The sequence below is a fragment of the Trichosurus vulpecula genome, chromosome 5 (genome assembly GCF_011100635.1).
Source record: "Trichosurus vulpecula isolate mTriVul1 chromosome 5, mTriVul1.pri, whole genome shotgun sequence".
NCBI lineage: Eukaryota > Metazoa > Chordata > Mammalia > Diprotodontia > Phalangeridae > Trichosurus > Trichosurus vulpecula.
In genome coordinates, this window is record NC_050577.1 from 47,702,406 (window position 1) to 47,719,243 (window position 16,838).

The 16,838-nt window shown below is 44.2% G+C and overlaps 2 protein-coding genes across 2 annotated transcripts in view; both read right to left on the minus strand.

Moving 5' to 3' along the window:
* GLB1 (galactosidase beta 1) overlaps positions 1 to 15,946 on the minus strand; it is a 67,778-nt gene extending 51,832 nt beyond the window's left edge. The window contains 1 exon segment of the mRNA XM_036760008.1: positions 15,752 to 15,946. Coding sequence (XP_036615903.1) covers positions 15,752 to 15,823 — 72 coding nt within the window. The 5' untranslated portion in view covers positions 15,824 to 15,946.
* TMPPE (transmembrane protein with metallophosphoesterase domain) lies at positions 9,927 to 11,469 on the minus strand. Its single transcript, XM_036760007.1, has one exon. The coding sequence runs from the start codon at positions 11,467 to 11,469 to the stop codon at positions 10,132 to 10,134; it is 1,338 nt and encodes a 445-aa protein (XP_036615902.1). The 3' UTR covers positions 9,927 to 10,131.
* Positions 15,947 to 16,838: the final 892 nt, after the last annotated feature.

Below are 16,838 nucleotides of genomic sequence, written 5' to 3' on the forward strand. Positions count from 1 at the left end.
TTCCCAAGCTAGAGACCCCACAAACACAAAACTAGACTAAGACAGCCAAAGGAGACCAAAGGGCAAAAAGGCCTCTCATCCTTTGTGGTATAGGCTAAGAAGATCCATGCTATTCAAATCATATCCGCAGATGGGCAGTGCATAGAATGCCCTATGATCAAGTGCCAGACCTGGAGTCAGTTCAAATCCCCTCTCTGACAAATAACTAGCTGTAGAAGGGGCAGCAGGGCATAGGATAAGAAACTGCTGCAAGGGACCCTCAGATACCAGATGAAAGGAACCAGACTAAAATGTACCTGGGCAATGTTTAACAAAAATAAAAACACAGCACAACATAATGTTAATTTGTGGTGTTCTAAGTCAATGTGCAGCCTGTAGGGATCTGTCCCTATATAGATTTGACTAGACTCTAGTCCAACCCCTTCATTTTGCAGGTGGGGAACAGAGGTCCACAGAAATTAAGTAATCTGCCCACAGGTAGATATGGGCAGGATTTGAACTCAAATCTTCTATTTCTTCTTCTATTTCTTCTCTAAAATGAAGTAAATGGACTTGGTGGACTCTTAAGGTCACTTCTGGCTCCAAATCCTTCCACCTATGAGAAGACAAACCACAGGCAAACACACCTGTCACTGTGAGACCTTTGCTCAGGAGCTTTCAGGGTCATATTTATGGCCCAAGGAGAAAATGATGAATTGAGATGGATCATGTTATCCTCCCTGAGACCAAAGGAGTACATACAGCCAAGGTACCACCACTGTCCTCTAATAGAGAAAAGGTGAATCACAAAATCCCAGAAACTAGAGTCCCCTAAGGGTTCTACATTGGGCTGGGGGGGGGGCGGGGTTTGAGTCCTGGACTCCTTCAACAATCAGTCTATTAATTTTTAAATGCACAACATAAAATACATAAGAAACTCATTTACTGAAATACTCAATATTTTTTCTTTTTAAGGTTCACAGGCAAGAGGTTATGAACCTCAATTCTAGGCTAATCCATAACTGAACAAGAGAATTCCCTCGGTGACCTACCCAGCTAACTTCAGAAGGAAGCGGAAGCCCAGACCTCCTCCTGCTGCAGCCCCATGCACTGCTGGCTATCTGTGAGCCTTAGGAATCTTGATCCCCCTTACCTCAAACTCCTTGGCAATCCGCCCCCTCCCCCCATTGTTTCTAGGTCTTGCTCTCTGGGGCCAAAATGAACAGATCTGACCCCTTTTTGCTATCCTGGACCTTTAAACAATTGAAGGCTGCCACAATGTCCCCCCTCTGCCCAGTCTTCCATCCAATTTTTCTATTCAATTTTCATAGGGCAAAAAACTGAGACCCTTCACCATGCTGGTAACCCTATTCTAGAAGCTTGTTGATGTCCTTCCTAAATTACAGCTCCCAGAACAGACCACCAGGAAAAAAAAATAAGTCCAGGAAAATGATCACTTTCTATTCTTGGAAACTACATTTCTCTAGGTATTTCCCCCTTTTTTAAATTATGAATTTAAACATCAAGAGACCTCAACATTTCCACACACAAAGAAAAGAGGCTTGTATATAAAACTGAACTACTGGATAGATTAAATTTAATGTTAAATTAGTTTATTAAATTTAACAGGATCAAATCCACCTCTTCACTGTGCGTCAGATTGACTTTCTCGGCTGCCATATTCTACAGAAAACAAACCAGGTGAAGTCTCAGCATCGGTGTTTATGCCAAGGATGGCCAATTAGACCAGGAAGAGGAGTCAGAAATCAAGTTTCTTTGAAACAGGGCAATGATGATTTCTCTAAATTGTTCCTGCTATTAAAAAGGAGAGTTCTACCATTTGGGAATATCCCTGTGATGCTTTTAGGTCTTTCCCCACCCATAAAAGGCAATATGGCCTTATCTCTCTAGGCCTCTGGCCACATCCAGAGCACATGTTTCAGCTGCGTAACTTCCAAATCACTTCCAGATTACACTCACAGCACATCTAACGTATCACATAAAGCTGAGTGACTTGTCACAAAAGTATTATGGGATAAATAAGCATAATTCAGCCAGAATATGCTCTGGCTCTGGCTTCAAATTCACTATAATGTGAAATACGAATATAATTTTGTACCTGGCATTTTTTTCCCCTTTAGCCTTTAATGCAAGCTGGTTAGACTCGGCATCTGCCTTTGGAAGGTGAAAGGGGGAACACCAAGACTGAAACACCAGAGAGATCAATGAATGCACTTGGGTAGAGCCCCCAACTCCAAAGGAATTCTACCCATCCCTTCCTTATCTGACCTACTCATGAGTTACAACTACTGGGGTTTGCTTAAGCACAGATTGGTGTACTCAAAAAAGGCTAGTTCCTTTTTCTACCTCCTTATAAAGCCACCATATTGCCCCAAATAGCCCCAGGTTCCCTGGGTCTGGATGGAGGTGGCTTTATTTCCCAGAGTCAGACAAATCACGGGGGCACAATGTGGTGGAACGCAGAGGTTTTCTTGTGTCCTTCCTGAATGACTATGTCCAGTGCTTGAGATGCTTCTGATAAATTCAAAGCAAATAAGGAAATCACAGACCTGACAAGCCCAGCTTTGTTCAGGGAAACTCTGAAGGATCACTTAAAGCTGCCCTGGAGCAAGGGCACCTCTTACATTCCCTAAATCTTATTATTTAGAGATACTTCCAGATGTCTAGAATTTCTCGGACACACCAAAGGGGTTGTTGGCGGTGGGAGAATGTCTCTGAGGAGCAAAGTTTGGTTGTCAAGAAGTCAATGAAACCTAAATGTGTTCAACTGAGATGGGAGCAGGGGGAAAAGAGGAAAGAGGAGAAGAGGAAAAGAGAGAGAGAGAAAGAAGAGGAAGAGAGAGAGAAGAGGAAGAGAGAGAGAGAGAGAGAGAGATGCTAAAATGGGAGAACAGCCAGTAACTACAGTGTTTCTCCTAGAAGCAGCATTGGTGTGGTAGAAAAATGGATGGGGTTGGAAATCTGGAGACCTGGGTTCAAATCTTTACCTTTTACTTTCACTATATCTCTCTATGGATATCTATAAGGAGAGAAAGAGGGAGAAGAGAAATGAGAACAGGAGAGAGGGAGAGAAAGATGGGGAGGGGAAGAGAGAGAGACAGAGAGGGAGACAAGCAAGAAAGAAAGGGGGAGAGAGGGAAAGACAGAGTAGAGACAGAGACACTATTGAGGGAAACAGATTGCTTGCCTGAGGCCCAAATATTTACCAAACAAATTGGTACAAGCACTGAAATGATAATCCAAGTGTGACATTTTTATTTCACAATAATAATGCAGTGTTGCTGAGATACTAGAGTTTACAACTTACGTGATCTTAGAAACTCATTAGCTACAAAAATAATTCAGTGCAAAGCAAAACACATACATACCACAGCCTCTATCACCATCTCTCACATAGATATAATACAAATTGCTTAACGGAACAGAAAAGATGCGAAACTCACAGTGAACAGACCTATAATAAGTGCTTCTTAACTGCTCTTGTCTTTTTCAAAGTTATCTCTCCTGCTGAAACATTCCAAGTCATTGAGAATGTTCCTTCCCAAAACATTGCACATAACATTCAATTCACACAAAGGAGATCTGTCAAGATGCCCTTTGTTTTTCTACCCTCAGTACTAAACCTAGTTCTTGTTACATTATTTGTGCACGTTTCAGGATTGGAAGAAAGGAATAGAAACACATGTGAGAAAATTAATAGCAGCAACTTTGGCTTCATGCCATGAACTCTATGGTTAGGAATCTAGGGATCTATGTCATGCCATCTTCAAATTCTACAATTATGTACTAGGTACAAGCCTTCCTCGTGGCCTTGGGATTACAGTAGGAGCCTCTCGTGTGAGTAAACTCCTTAGCTGCAAGGTTTCAGAAAAGCCTTTGGAATGGAAACTCCTTGAAGGCAGGGGCAGTCTCTTTTTTTTTCTTTGTGACCTTCTTCCTCCCCTAGCATACATAGTGCCTGGTACACAGTAGGCACTCATTAAATGCTTGCTGATGATTAATAAAGAACCTGGGCTACTACTCTAACAAAAAAGAGCTAGATTTGATGGGTTAGTATGGTCAAAACCTTTTCACCTAATAATAGTTAACATTTATATATAGCATTTTTTGAGGGTGGCAAAATGTTGCATACATAATCCCATTTAATCCTCATAAAAACCCAACGAGATAACCTATTATCTTTTGTCATTCCCATTTCACAGATGAGGAATCATAAAAGCAGCCAGAAATGGTAGCGGAATTCAAAGCCAGGTCCTCAGACTCCCAGCCCAGAGCTCCACTCGCTATAAAACAGTGCCACCTACTGGCCAACATGCTGGTTGTGAACATTTCCATATTTGGCTTCCCTAGTCTCAGCTATCAAGCTAATGATCCATAGCAAAGATTTGGAAATGTGTCAGAATTTCCCAAGCGGTTCAAAAACATCAGGGTATGTCAAATGATCCCAAATACCCCTTCACAGTGGAGCCAAGAAGTAATGTGTCCAAGCAACAAGCATTTATTAAACCACCTACTATGTGCCAAGCACCATGCTAAGAGCTAGGAATACAAAGAAAAGCCAAAACAAACAAAAAAAACCCCAAGTCTCTGCTCTCAGTCTAATAGGAGATAACATGCACACAACTGTTTGCTGTCGTTTAGTCATTTTTCATTCATTTCTGACTCTGTGACTATTTGAGGTTACAAACAAGACATAGATGGTATAAGTCAGGAGTAGTCTCAGAGGGAAGGCACTAAGATCAAGCAGGACTGAGAAGACAGAGGATGGATGCGGGTTCAAATGTCACCTCTGAAACTTACTATTTGATCTATTTCCACATCTGTTAAAAATAAAGGAATCAAGCCAGATGGCCCCTGAGGTCCATCCAGGCTCAAGTCAATGACCCTATATCCACCACGCCCCCACAACGAGCCCTCTTCTGGTATGGAGAAAATTGTATAGAAAATTATAGAAAAACACCCAAGGGAAGTACTGAAGGGGATGAAGATGATTAAAACCTCAAGAGGCTTCCAGTAAGGAAGAAAAACAGTTCACCAAAAAATAAAATATGAAATGTCACTCAATAAACAGTAAGCACCTACTGTACAAAAAGTACTACACTAAGTACTTTGTACTAAGTACACTAAGTACTAAGTGCAAAAGACAGGGGAGGGGCAGTTAGAAGAAGGCCAAGGAGGAGGAAGCTTATTAAAAAATGGCAGAGCTTGAGTTGGTCATGCATACATGGATGAATAGAATTTCAGTGGGCAGAGAAGTGGAGGGAGGGTGGGAATATTAAACTTAGACATTTCACAAAGACCCAGAAAGGAACTGAGGCCATGCCAGGATGACCTGGCTCACAGATCAAGGAGAAAGCAGGAGGCAATTCTGCATGATTACTGAAGCAAGTTCCTCTGGGCTGTTCAAAAGGGACGGAGGCCTCATCAGATCGAATCTGCTAGGTATAAAGTAAAGGGGACTAGTGAAGAAAATGGCTTATGAGACACAATGACTTCTGGGTCATCTCTGGGTCATTCTCTGAAACTGCATGTGAAGCACGCTGGTTCTCATAACCAAGGAGAAAAGAAGAGGAAAAGAAAGATGGTGGCTTGATAGAAGATTCCGAATGGTACTAGTTGCTCACAAAGCCATGGCAATCCAGATCTAGGGTGGGAAAGGATCAGTTAAACAAGTGTGGGAGAAACCTGTGGCCTCAAGGACACATGTGGCCCTCTAGGTCCTTAAGTGCACCCCTTTGAAACCAACTCTTATACTCAACAGAGGAAAAAAACAGAGGTCCAGATCCATCATAGCCATCAGGCCTAACAAAACTGACCCCAACTCCCTATCCCTTTTTTTTTCCACATAGACATGAACCTGAGAACCAACAGTTACTAAGAGGAATTTCAGGACAAAGGAAGGATTGGTTCAACTGAGACTCCCTGTAGTTGAAAGGATGAATACCACTGGCAGTCTCTTGAGGCCCCCTTGAGATGAACATCTAAAACCCATTTTTCAACATATATAGGAATGACTGGGAAAGTATGGAGCTGATGAAATCTAGAACTGTAAAGAAATCTGAAAAGGAAATGCTACAAATAAGAATACAATGAAGACAAGGAAGCAACAGAATCAGATGGCGAAAATGAGTCAATGTCACTCTTCTCAGGAGATGGGGACAAAAGCTAGTACTGATGAACAAGAGTAGGGCTAGAGAGGCCCAGCAATGGAGAGCAGCATCCACAGCTTGATGCATTCAAATGGAGGGTTTGAGTGGAGGGAATGAGAGCCATCTTCAAGTATCTGAGGGGGTTGGACGACTTGTGCTTGGTCCCAGAAGGTAGAACCGGTAACTGCCGATGAACACTGTAAAAAAGTCTAATTTAGGTGGGATGTGAGAAACAGCTTCATCACAGTGAGAGCTGTCCAGCATTGAAAAAGGCCGCTTAGGGAGATAGTTTCTCCTCACTGGAGATCTCCAAGGGAATGTGTCATTATCACTAGTCCGGTGACATTCCTTTCATGTATTGGTGTGACAGAGAAGGAATTCTCCCCTTCAAGTATGGATTGGACTACATGGCCATCACAAGTCTGATTCACTGTGATCTTATAAAGGCCAGATAGCAAGAGGGGAATGACTGCATTTGGAAATGGTAAGCACTATGGAAAACGTCTTGCATGACTTCACTCATATCTTGGGTATCAAACTGCTTGCCTTCTCAACAGGTGGGGGAAGGGCTGGAGAGAGGGAGAAGTTGGAATTCAAAATTAAAAAAGTAGTGGGCAGAATGTTGGGCTGCCCATTGGACTGGGATGACCTCTTGTCCTAAATGTTGTAAAGAAGCATTGATCAATTACCGATTGGACTAAAAGACCCCTGTGGTCCCTCCCTTGTGTAAAAGTCTGTGATTCAAGAGCAGTTGAGGAACTAGCAGCTGTTTAGACAGGCGCAATTAAAGGAACACTCCTAGGAGACTGAGTGTGGCACTGATGCTTGGAAAGAATGTGAGGGTAATCAATGAAAAACATGGTGCCAACACAATCGCCATTAATTTCGTCTCTTGAGTTCTTCATTTCCTCATTTGTAAGAGGAAGATGCTGGACGAGATCATCCCAAAAGGCCCTTTTTAGGGGTAGAATTCCATGGAAGTAATACCTTCCTTCATCACTTAAAGAAAACTCACATGAATCTATTTATAGCTGAAATCACTTATGTTTATTATGTGTGTCCTTATGTAGATCCAATCTCCATCTGAAATGGTAAGTTCCATAGGGACATGGGTGGTGAGAAGTTTACCCTGCATGTAATCATTTTCAGTACCAAGCACAACTGAGTATTCTATCATTCTAGACAATTTTAAAGAATGCCAGCCTGCACGGATCAATTAATTTGTTATTGTTCAGTCTTGTCTGACTCTTCTTTCTACTCCACACCAATCAATGACTCTTGATTGGGCCCCCAAACTCTTCCTACCAATGTTCCTCACTTCTTGAAGCCTTTGCTAGCAGGCTGCTCTTATCCACTTCAGGCTTCTTTCCAGCTTGGGTTGCCCTCCTGTCCCTCCCTCCTCCCTCGCACCCTCTTGCTTTCCCTCTACCCTGCCCAGCTGCTGAGAGCCTGAATACTAAGACCGTGGCCTGCTGAGTGGTCCAGTAGGGACTTTAGATATTTTCCTGGTCCCCAGGACATTTAAAGTTGGGAAACAGGATTGTAGACCATACCATTTTCCAACAGTGATACCCTAACAGGAAGATGAGAGAAAAGGAAAAAGGAAAACACATCTTCCTATGTTATTAAAAATTGGATTTTAAGTCAGAAGATTTGAGTTTGAATCTAGACACTCTCACTTAACTATCTGGGTGGCTATGGGCAAGCCATTTCATCTAAATGTCCTCTTTAAAGTAAAAGAATTGGTCCAGATGTCCTCCAAGGGCCCTTCCAGCTTAAAACCACACACAGTAAAACAAACTCAGAAAATATTTCTTACACCTACAAGTAACATTATTCACCACATGGAGAAGCCTCCATAATAAGAAAATTCTCCCCAGTATTAGCTGCCCAATATTCCTTTATGTACCTGAGGTCTAATCCTAAACATTCAGAGAATGATCCTAGGTCACAGGGTTTTTAAAAGTATCTTTCAGTTTCCATTCAGAAGCACATGAAAATAGTGGTAAATCCCTATGGTCTCTGTCAAGGGGCCAGTCCTCTTGAAGTAACAGGAAAACAAATGGGTAGGTGAAAAACTCCAAGCTACTCAACCCAATATAACCAACTCTTTTCTCTCCTCCATTGCTAATAAGAGGCCCAGTGGGCCTGTGCCTCAAGCTCACCATATCTGATCAGATATCCAGGCATACAAGGCCAGAGCCCACCTCATGCTATGGGGCCTGCTGCTCCCTAAAGGAACAGGCATTGGCAAAGACACCCTCTGCAGAAATCACTGGATCACTGGCAGAGGGCTCTTCCAAGCTCTGGGTGCTTTTGAAGGGAAAGGCCTCACAAATGGAAGGTACAGAGTCGCTACCCTTTAGATGATCATGTAATCTGGAGACCATACTGGATATGATAGGCTAACATGAGTGGGTAGAGAACCTTGCAAGAGTTTGAGGAGAATGCTTCATATCCGGAGTGAAGGAGTGACAATGATTCTGGAGTCCAAGGTCTGGGATCAAATCCGACTTTTGATAATTAACTTCTCTGGACCTGTTTTCCTCATCTGTAAAATGAAGGAACTGAACTGAATGGTATCTAAGGTCCCTTCCATTTGCAAATCTAGGATTCCACGAATCCTTCTATAAGTCTTTGCTTAGTGGCTAACAATCATATTCAAGTCTTGACTTAGTAATGACTGGGAGGATGAGGATGGAGGGAAGGCAAAACCTGTCACCTCCTCAGCTTTCCATGCCCCTGAGAAACTAGATGTCCTGCTACCCCCAATTCTTGGGCCATGGAGCCAACCTGTGGCAAGATAAATCAGTTTGCCAGTAACTTTAAAGGGTGACCCAAGGAAGGAAGCCTTAATCCCTACTCCAGCAAATACAAAAATCAAATACTGCATAGGAATCAGCCAGCTGTCCCAAAGCAGCTTGGGATTGTGGGAGGAACAGCCAGTCAATGTACCTGAGTTCTGCCTCTTATTTGCCAGCAATGTGACCCTGAGTGGGTCATCTGAACCTCTCTGACCCTCACTCTCTTCTTCTGCAAAATAATAATAACTAGGCTCTATATAGCTCTTTAAGATTTGCATAGCAATCTTGAAAGGTAGATGCCATTTTTTAAAAGGGGAAACTACCATTCACCCAACCTACCACAAAGGGTATGCCAAACCACTACATAAATGTTAAGTGCTACACAAATGTATTAATATAATTATTAATAGACTTCAATTGCAACACTCAAGGTTATATGCATTTTTTTTCTTCCAAAGTGGAAAGGATAAAGGTAATTAGGTCTCTTTAGGACAGGTGGCTGGTGGTTAATTACTTCAGTCAAGTACTTTGGAGGGCTATGAGATCTAGGTCTCTATGGCAGAATTTGATACCATCAGGATTTTAATAGAAAATAAGGAAACCAAGATTTTTTCTGTCTTTGTATTAATTCCATTTCCAGAGTGGCTGACAGAAAGATGGATGGAACTGAAAAGAGATCCCATTTATTTCCTCTTTGGCCTTCCCCTTAACTCTTTCTAAAAATGGTTCTGAATCAAAGAGTCCCTGGAAATGTGCTTGAGCTAAATCCTAAAAGCAAAGTCCTAAAAGAAAAAAAAAATTGCTGAATATTCAACATTCCCAGAGTCTAAAGATCTCTGTAAAACACTAGTGTCTATTCCAAATAGGTCCCTGCCCCTAATAAACAGTATCTACAAATTAAACAAATCCCAATAATTTATATTACCAGCTTTGCAAATAAATAGGAAAAGATGATTTTCTCCCATAAATATTTAACAAATGTGCCCCTCCTCCCTTATGCAGACAAATAAGAAATCTGATTTCTTCACATCATACCACTATAAATTCCAACTCAACCTGGGCTAATTTGCAAGGCTAAAGAGGGTAGATCAGTACAGGTTAAGGCAGACAAAACACTCTGAATTGGGTATGGGGAAACGGTGTAGGAGAGGGTAGAAGTTGGGGGAAAGGCTGTGTGTTCAGGGAGAGTGAAGGATGATCTCTGTAATTTCTGCCCGGCTTCCCAGTCTCATTGGTATGCCATAATAGGCTGTCCCTGGACTGACATACACAAAGGTACTCTGCCCCACTTTGTACAGCCCGACAAAGAAGGGGTTCAGCAAGTAAGCTCCCACATTCAGCGGGAAGATCTGCCCACCGTGGGTATGACCAGACAAGATCAAGTTAATGTCTGGCCGGGCCTGAAGGGCCCGCTTGGCCGCTAGAGGCTGGTGAGCCAACAAGATGGTGGTGTGGTCAGGACTACAGCCATCCAAAGCTTTGCTCAGGTCCATGCCATGGCCAGAGTAATGTAAGACATCTGCCTCAATGTCATCCACCCCGGCCAAGCAGATCCAGTCGTCTTCAGTCTTCCCTGATGTGGTGCCCGAGGCAGTGATCTTCACATTCTCATTGTGCAGGGGCTGGACTTTCAGGGACTTGAGGAGCTCAAACCAGTTGTTGACATCAGACGTGTAGTACTCATGGTTCCCTGTGACAAAGTAGGTGCCCAGGCGAGACTGCAGCCGGCCTAAGGGTTCTACAGCCTTCCTGAGGATGGAGGCCTCAGAGTCAGACAGGTCCCCCACAATCACTGTGATGTCGGGCTCTAGAGCCTCCACCATCTGCACAAACAGCTCCATCTTGGTCCTGCCAACTGTGGGGCCCAGGTGGATATCGGAAAGGAGCACAACCTTCAGGTTGTTCATTGACGGCGGCAGCTGGTGAATGGGCACCTCAACGGTCTTCACCGCTGGAGGCTGGGCAGCATTGAGGAGCCCAATCACACTGAGCACAGCAGTCACAGCCACAGCCAGGACTGGCTTCAGGATCATCTTCTTGGTCTTGTCCAGGCTTCCGCTGACCCTGCCCCCTCTCCAGGCCAAGAGCTGGTACCCCTGCTCCATGCAACCCAGGATAAAGAGGAAGAAAATCATAATGATGTAAGCACCAAGGCTAGAGTAGGCCGCCATGGCGAAAAGGTAGGGCTCCTCAGCCACAAAAAGGAGCACGGTGAAAAAGCTGGAGTGGGCCAAGCCCAGGAAGGCCAAGATAGCCACCTTCCAAGGCCAAAAGCACCCCCATTCAATGGCAGGGGAGCGGTACAGGGAAGTGACCGTGCTCCTCCAGATGTACAAGGAGCCGATCAGCATAAGCGCGTTGGCAAACAGGGCCAGCTGTAGCCTGAACAGCCAGCGCCGGACCCCAATCTCCAGGTTCCCCAACAGGTAGGTCCGGGAGACCATCATGGAGAAGAAGACTCCAGCCGCAGCCAAGGCGGCCTTTGCTTCCAAGGACAGCTGTCTGAGGACAATCATTGTTTCTGCTCCCCAGGGAAAGATGTCCAAATGGTAGGAGGTCCTTTAGGCAGCAGTCCGGCTGGGAAGGTGTGTCCAGGTCGGGTCTGCCTGCAACCAGGAACTACATCAGCTATTTTTCAATATCCAAGTATCCCTTTCCCCTACAAAATAGGACATCTGTCCCAATCCTCCCCTCCCCTATCCTGAACTCTGCAAAGAGAGGCAGCAGGCAGTCATTAGGACTTTATGACTGAAAAATGAATACACACGAAAAAATGCTAGACAGGCTGGTCCAAGTCACTGTGAATGTGAGAGGCACTCTGATGCCTACTAGAGTGAAATTTTCAGGATGAGCCTATCTCCATGTATTGCAGTGCTTTCTATACAGAGGTAGGCTCAAAGACCCTTTTGGAAGACATAGCCAACAGAGAGAGGCAGGAGTAGTCTGAGAGTCAGACAAAATATTGAACTTAAAATCAGGAAGACCTAGGTTCAAATCTTAACTCAAGTATTTACTAACTGTGTGACCCTAGACAAATCCCTTAAATTCTCAGCCTCAGGCTCCTGAAAATGGGGATGAAGGGAAAAAAAAAGTGATAAAAAAAATCTTCTATTAATATTACCAAATAAAATCCAAAGCTGAGTGATACCTTAAAAGGTCACGAATGAAACAGGGCTGTATACTTGCCTCCTACGGTCTACGTGCACCTCAGGGTACTAAGTGTGGCCTAAGGAGAGTTCTCAAAATGGTTTGAACCCATGTTGTCACCTTAATTGGATCCTCTTCCCTTGTGTGCAATTGGAGTCAGAGCACCCAAGTCCAAATCTAGAGCCTGTCACCAGTTACTTGGTATAGTAGACAGAATGCTGAGCTTGGAATGAGGAAGACTGGGTTCAAATCCCACCTCAGACACTAGCTGTATGGCTCAGCAAGTTAGTTAACTCCTCTGGGTCTCAGTTTCTTATCTTTAAAACTGAAGGTCCTTTCTTCAGGTCCTTTCCAGCTCTAAATCTCTGATCTTATGATCCTTCTGACTTTGGGCAATTCACATATTATCTCACCTGGCACAAAGCAGGTGCTTAATAAATGCTTATTGACTGTGCCTCAGTTTCATCTTTAAAATACTTTTTTGGATTAGATGCATTCTGAGGTCCCCTCCAACTCTCAATCCATGTTCCTATGATCTCCCTAAAGTAAGCTGGAGTGTTCCCAAGGGCAAAATAAGACCACTGGTTCTCAAATTTTCCTATGCTGAAATCATTGGAAATTATACATTAAAGGGGGGGAGGTGAGGTAGACTTTGTAGCAGACTATTTTAGTATCTAGAAAGAAGGAATTAAAATGGGAACACTCACAAGTTAGAAGAAGCCAGCTCACAGCATTCACATGACCTGCAGTTTGCTGATAGTCTTGTACCTTGGAACTCGTCACTGTACCTTGGAATCTAAGAGCCCCTGGGAGGAGCCTGACCTGCCTGATAGGGAAATCTCAAGGAGCTGGAGGTTAAATTGGGGGCAAAGGAACATTCACAAATACACATACATATGCATGTAAAGATAGGTAGGCATACACGCTAATTTACGGTGGCAGGCACATGCATTTATAAATAAATGTATGTGTATCTATGTAAACTCAGTGCTGGCACAGTGCTTTTGAGTATATATATGTATATATATATACTCAAAATATATATGTGTGTGTATATATATATATATACACATACACATATACATATATATACACACATATATGTGTATATATATACATATATGTGAACTTATAGTTCTGGACATGTGCTTTCATAAATATATGCAAATTTACAGTGGCAAGAATGTAATTTTATATATATACATAATATATATATATTTGCAAAGCCAAGCTTATGCTTTTATAAATAAATATATGTAAATTTACAGCGGCAGGTATGTAATTTTATTAATATATACATGTAAATTTGCAAAGCCAGGCATGTGCTATTATAAATATATATGTATATTTACAGTGGCTGGAATGTAATTTTATTTTTTATTAACAAATGTATATATATATTTGCAAAGCCAGGCATGTGCTTTTATAAATAAATATATGCAAATTTACAGTGGCAGGTATGTAATTTTATTAACAAATGTACATGTAAATTTGCAAAGCCAAGAATGTGCTTTTATAAATAAATATACATATATATGTATATAGCCAGGCATATGCTTTTATAACTATTATCTCACTTGATTTCATTTGGGCAAATACCCAGCTTTTCAATTACCCTTCCCTTAGTCCAGGGTCATGGACCCCCTTTGGCATTCTGGTGAAGCCTATGAACCCCTCTCAGAATGTTCTTAAATAATTGAAAGGAAAGTCAAATTTCTGTTAGAGGTTAATGAAAATAAACACTTAATTTTTTCCTTATCCAAGTACATGGATGTCCCCTCTAAAAATCTATCCAGGGACACCAAATTAAGGACCTTTGGCCTCAGAAGATAATTCTTGAATGACATTTTCCAGATTTTTTTTCATTGTTAAAAAATCTTTTAATGGATACTGCTGCCAATGCCTGTATAACCAATATCATAATGACTGCCTTCTCAATGGGTGAGGGAGGAAGAGAATTTGGAGTTCAAAATTCTAAAAAAAAAAAGTGTAATTGGGAAATATTTAACAAAAGTTTTTTTTTTAAAAAACCCAACAATACTGCTGCTGACTCTGCTTTTAGAGTTCTGTGCCTTTTACCAAACATTTTTAAACTGGGTATGTCAGGTGTCCTGAATTATCAAAGAGTGCAATTTTACTCAACTCAATTCTGCTATGCTAAAAAACAAGATGTCCCACTGCTTTTGGGCTACGGAGTTTCCTTCACATTCTCCCACCAGAAAACACAGTAAGCAAGGTCTGATTCACCCACTCATTCTCCAAAAAAGAGGTGGGTGGGTGATGCTTTCCTCCCCAGCCTCCATCGTGGAGGCCAAGGTCAGTCATCCACATGCACTAATGTATCTCACTTCCCATCTAATGACTCAATAATCAAGGCTTCTTCTCGTACTGTGTTTAACAAGCTTACAAGGTGATTTATATGCCCCCCACCCCTCATGCCTGACTTCTTTTACAGTAGAAATGCATCTCACACCCTATGGTAGCATCCTGTGTTCGATGGTGAGTTTGGCCCACATCTGATCACCCGACTAAAAACTCTTGCTCAAACCATGGCACGCCTGCTGTTAAGTTGGAAAAACTGAGCTGGCCAACGGGAGGTGGGTATTAAGTACTTTTAAGCACTTATCTGAGAGCTTCTGGGACAAAGATGGGAAAATGCCCACTAGGAGACCAAGCAAACGAAAGCGGGTCCTGGGTGGAATAGGCTGCCACTTCTTGGGCAAGTCGCTGGGCTTCTTGCCTCAGTTTCCCCATCTGTAAAAGAGGGGTTGGCCCAGATGGCCTCTAAGGTACTGGGCAGCACTGACTCCATGAGCTTAGAAGAAGGGGATCTCCTCCACCAGCTCCTGCCACCGACTTCCGCAAAGGCTCTGAATGCTAAGATGCTAGTAGGACCCCCCCCCCCCACTTCCTTTTTCCAGCCCAGCCTCTCCCGGGGGCCAACCAGGAAACTGACTCGATCTTTCCCAAACTGTGGAAGAAGCCAGTGGAGAGCTTGGCAAATATGCATATGATAAGGACCAACCCCAAGCTGGACAGCCCGCTCTAACCCCCGGAAAAGAAAGAAATGCCATGAGGGGGAAGAAGCTCTGTGCCCAGGCAAACAACCCAAACCCCATCCAGGCCCTCGGCGTAAATAAGCGTCCTCTATCTCCCCACCCCCATCCCAACTGCTGCCCACTGCGCAGGAGAGTGCGGAGGAAAAACAAAAGCCAGCAAAGAGTCAGAGGGAAGCCCGGAACCGCCAACCTTCCCGGTGGGAAACGGGGGGAAGAGGAGCAGGAGGAAGCCAGCCGCCAGTCCCAGCTTGCAGCTCACCTGGGAGCCCCAGCACCCTGTCTCCAGGAGCAGCCGGTGGATGCGAGCGCCGAGTCACCCTCTGCACCCGGCTACAGCATCTGCTTGCACCACCACGCAAGCACCAACACAACACGTACCACACACACCCCCGGTAGAGAACACTGCGTCCTGCCCAACCACGCACAAACGGCGCGACAGACCCTTCGCGTGGGGTCCCGGAAGAAAACCCAATGAAGAGGTGTCGGGAGGGGGTGGCTTGGACTGGCAGGAGCTGCAACCCGAGCTGCCCCTGCTGCTGCTGCCACCGCAACCTCGGCCCCAGGCCGGCCCCCTCCCCTGCGAGCACACTACCTGCACACTGAGCTCCCCGGCAGTCAGCAGCGGCTGCAGAAGCAGGAAAGCCAAGAGCGCCCGGTGAGGCATGACCGACGCCCAGGCACAGCCCTGGCCACGCGAGCCCAGACGTGCGAACGACACAGGAGCCCGGCGCTGCCCGCCCAGAGTCACTTGATTGCACTCGAGCTCCAGCCCTGAGCCGGCCTCTCCTGGCAAAGTCTCCTCCTCCAGCTAGTCACCTCCGCCTCCTCCTTCTAGCCGGGTGGCCAGGCCACCGCTGCTTACATACCCCCAGCCCGGATCAGCGGAGCTTGCATCATCAACCCGGCCCAGCTAGCCTTGGGGCTGACAGCCCGAGGGGGCTGGGGGTGGGATTTAGTTTTTGTTTTTACTGTTTTTTGTTCAGCTCTGGAGCTCCGGGTGGGAGACGTGACGGCATCCCCTCGGGAAAAGTAAGATAGTGAAAATGTCTCTACTTTCCTGGGGGCTTTCTGACTGCTTATCAAGCGATCTCCCACCTTCAGATAAGACTGCAACCCCACCCTTGGGCCTCAAGGTTAAAGCCTAGGAAAAATTAAAGCCTTGAAAAAGCGAGAAATACTGGACGTCCAGGCACCATCATGCACTCACGCGTCTAAAGAAAAGTCCGGCCCTTGTCTTGTTGTCCAGTTGATCCTGGACTTAACGAGTACTCCTGGCACTTAGAAAGTGCTTAATAAATGCTTGAAGGATGACTGACCGGTCCCTGGGCCTCTTTTCCTCTAAACTAGCTTCTTTATCCTAGTACTCATAAACTGCTGGGTTATTACAGCATTTGAAATTTCTGATCTACGCTTTCTAAAACACGCACTAGAAACTCTCAAAAGCTTTCAGCTAATCTTTTCACAATGTGGATTTTGCATTGTGGGATATACTTGGGCCTTAGTTTCATCGTAAAATGGGGGAGGTAGAGGAAGACGTTGAGGTAGAGCACAGTTCTTCACCTTTTTGTATTGTGATCGCCTTGGGCGGTGTCTGATGAGACCTATGGACCCATTCTCAGAATAATGTTCTTTTTTAATGCATAAAATGCATAGGATTGCAAAGGAAACTAATTATATTG

Bases quoted from the DNA above. Each gene is read 5' to 3' on its own strand.
- TMPPE (XM_036760007.1), bottom strand. From the start codon at position 11,469: ATGATTGTCCTCAGACAGCTGTCCTTGGAAGCAAAGGCCGCCTTGGCT.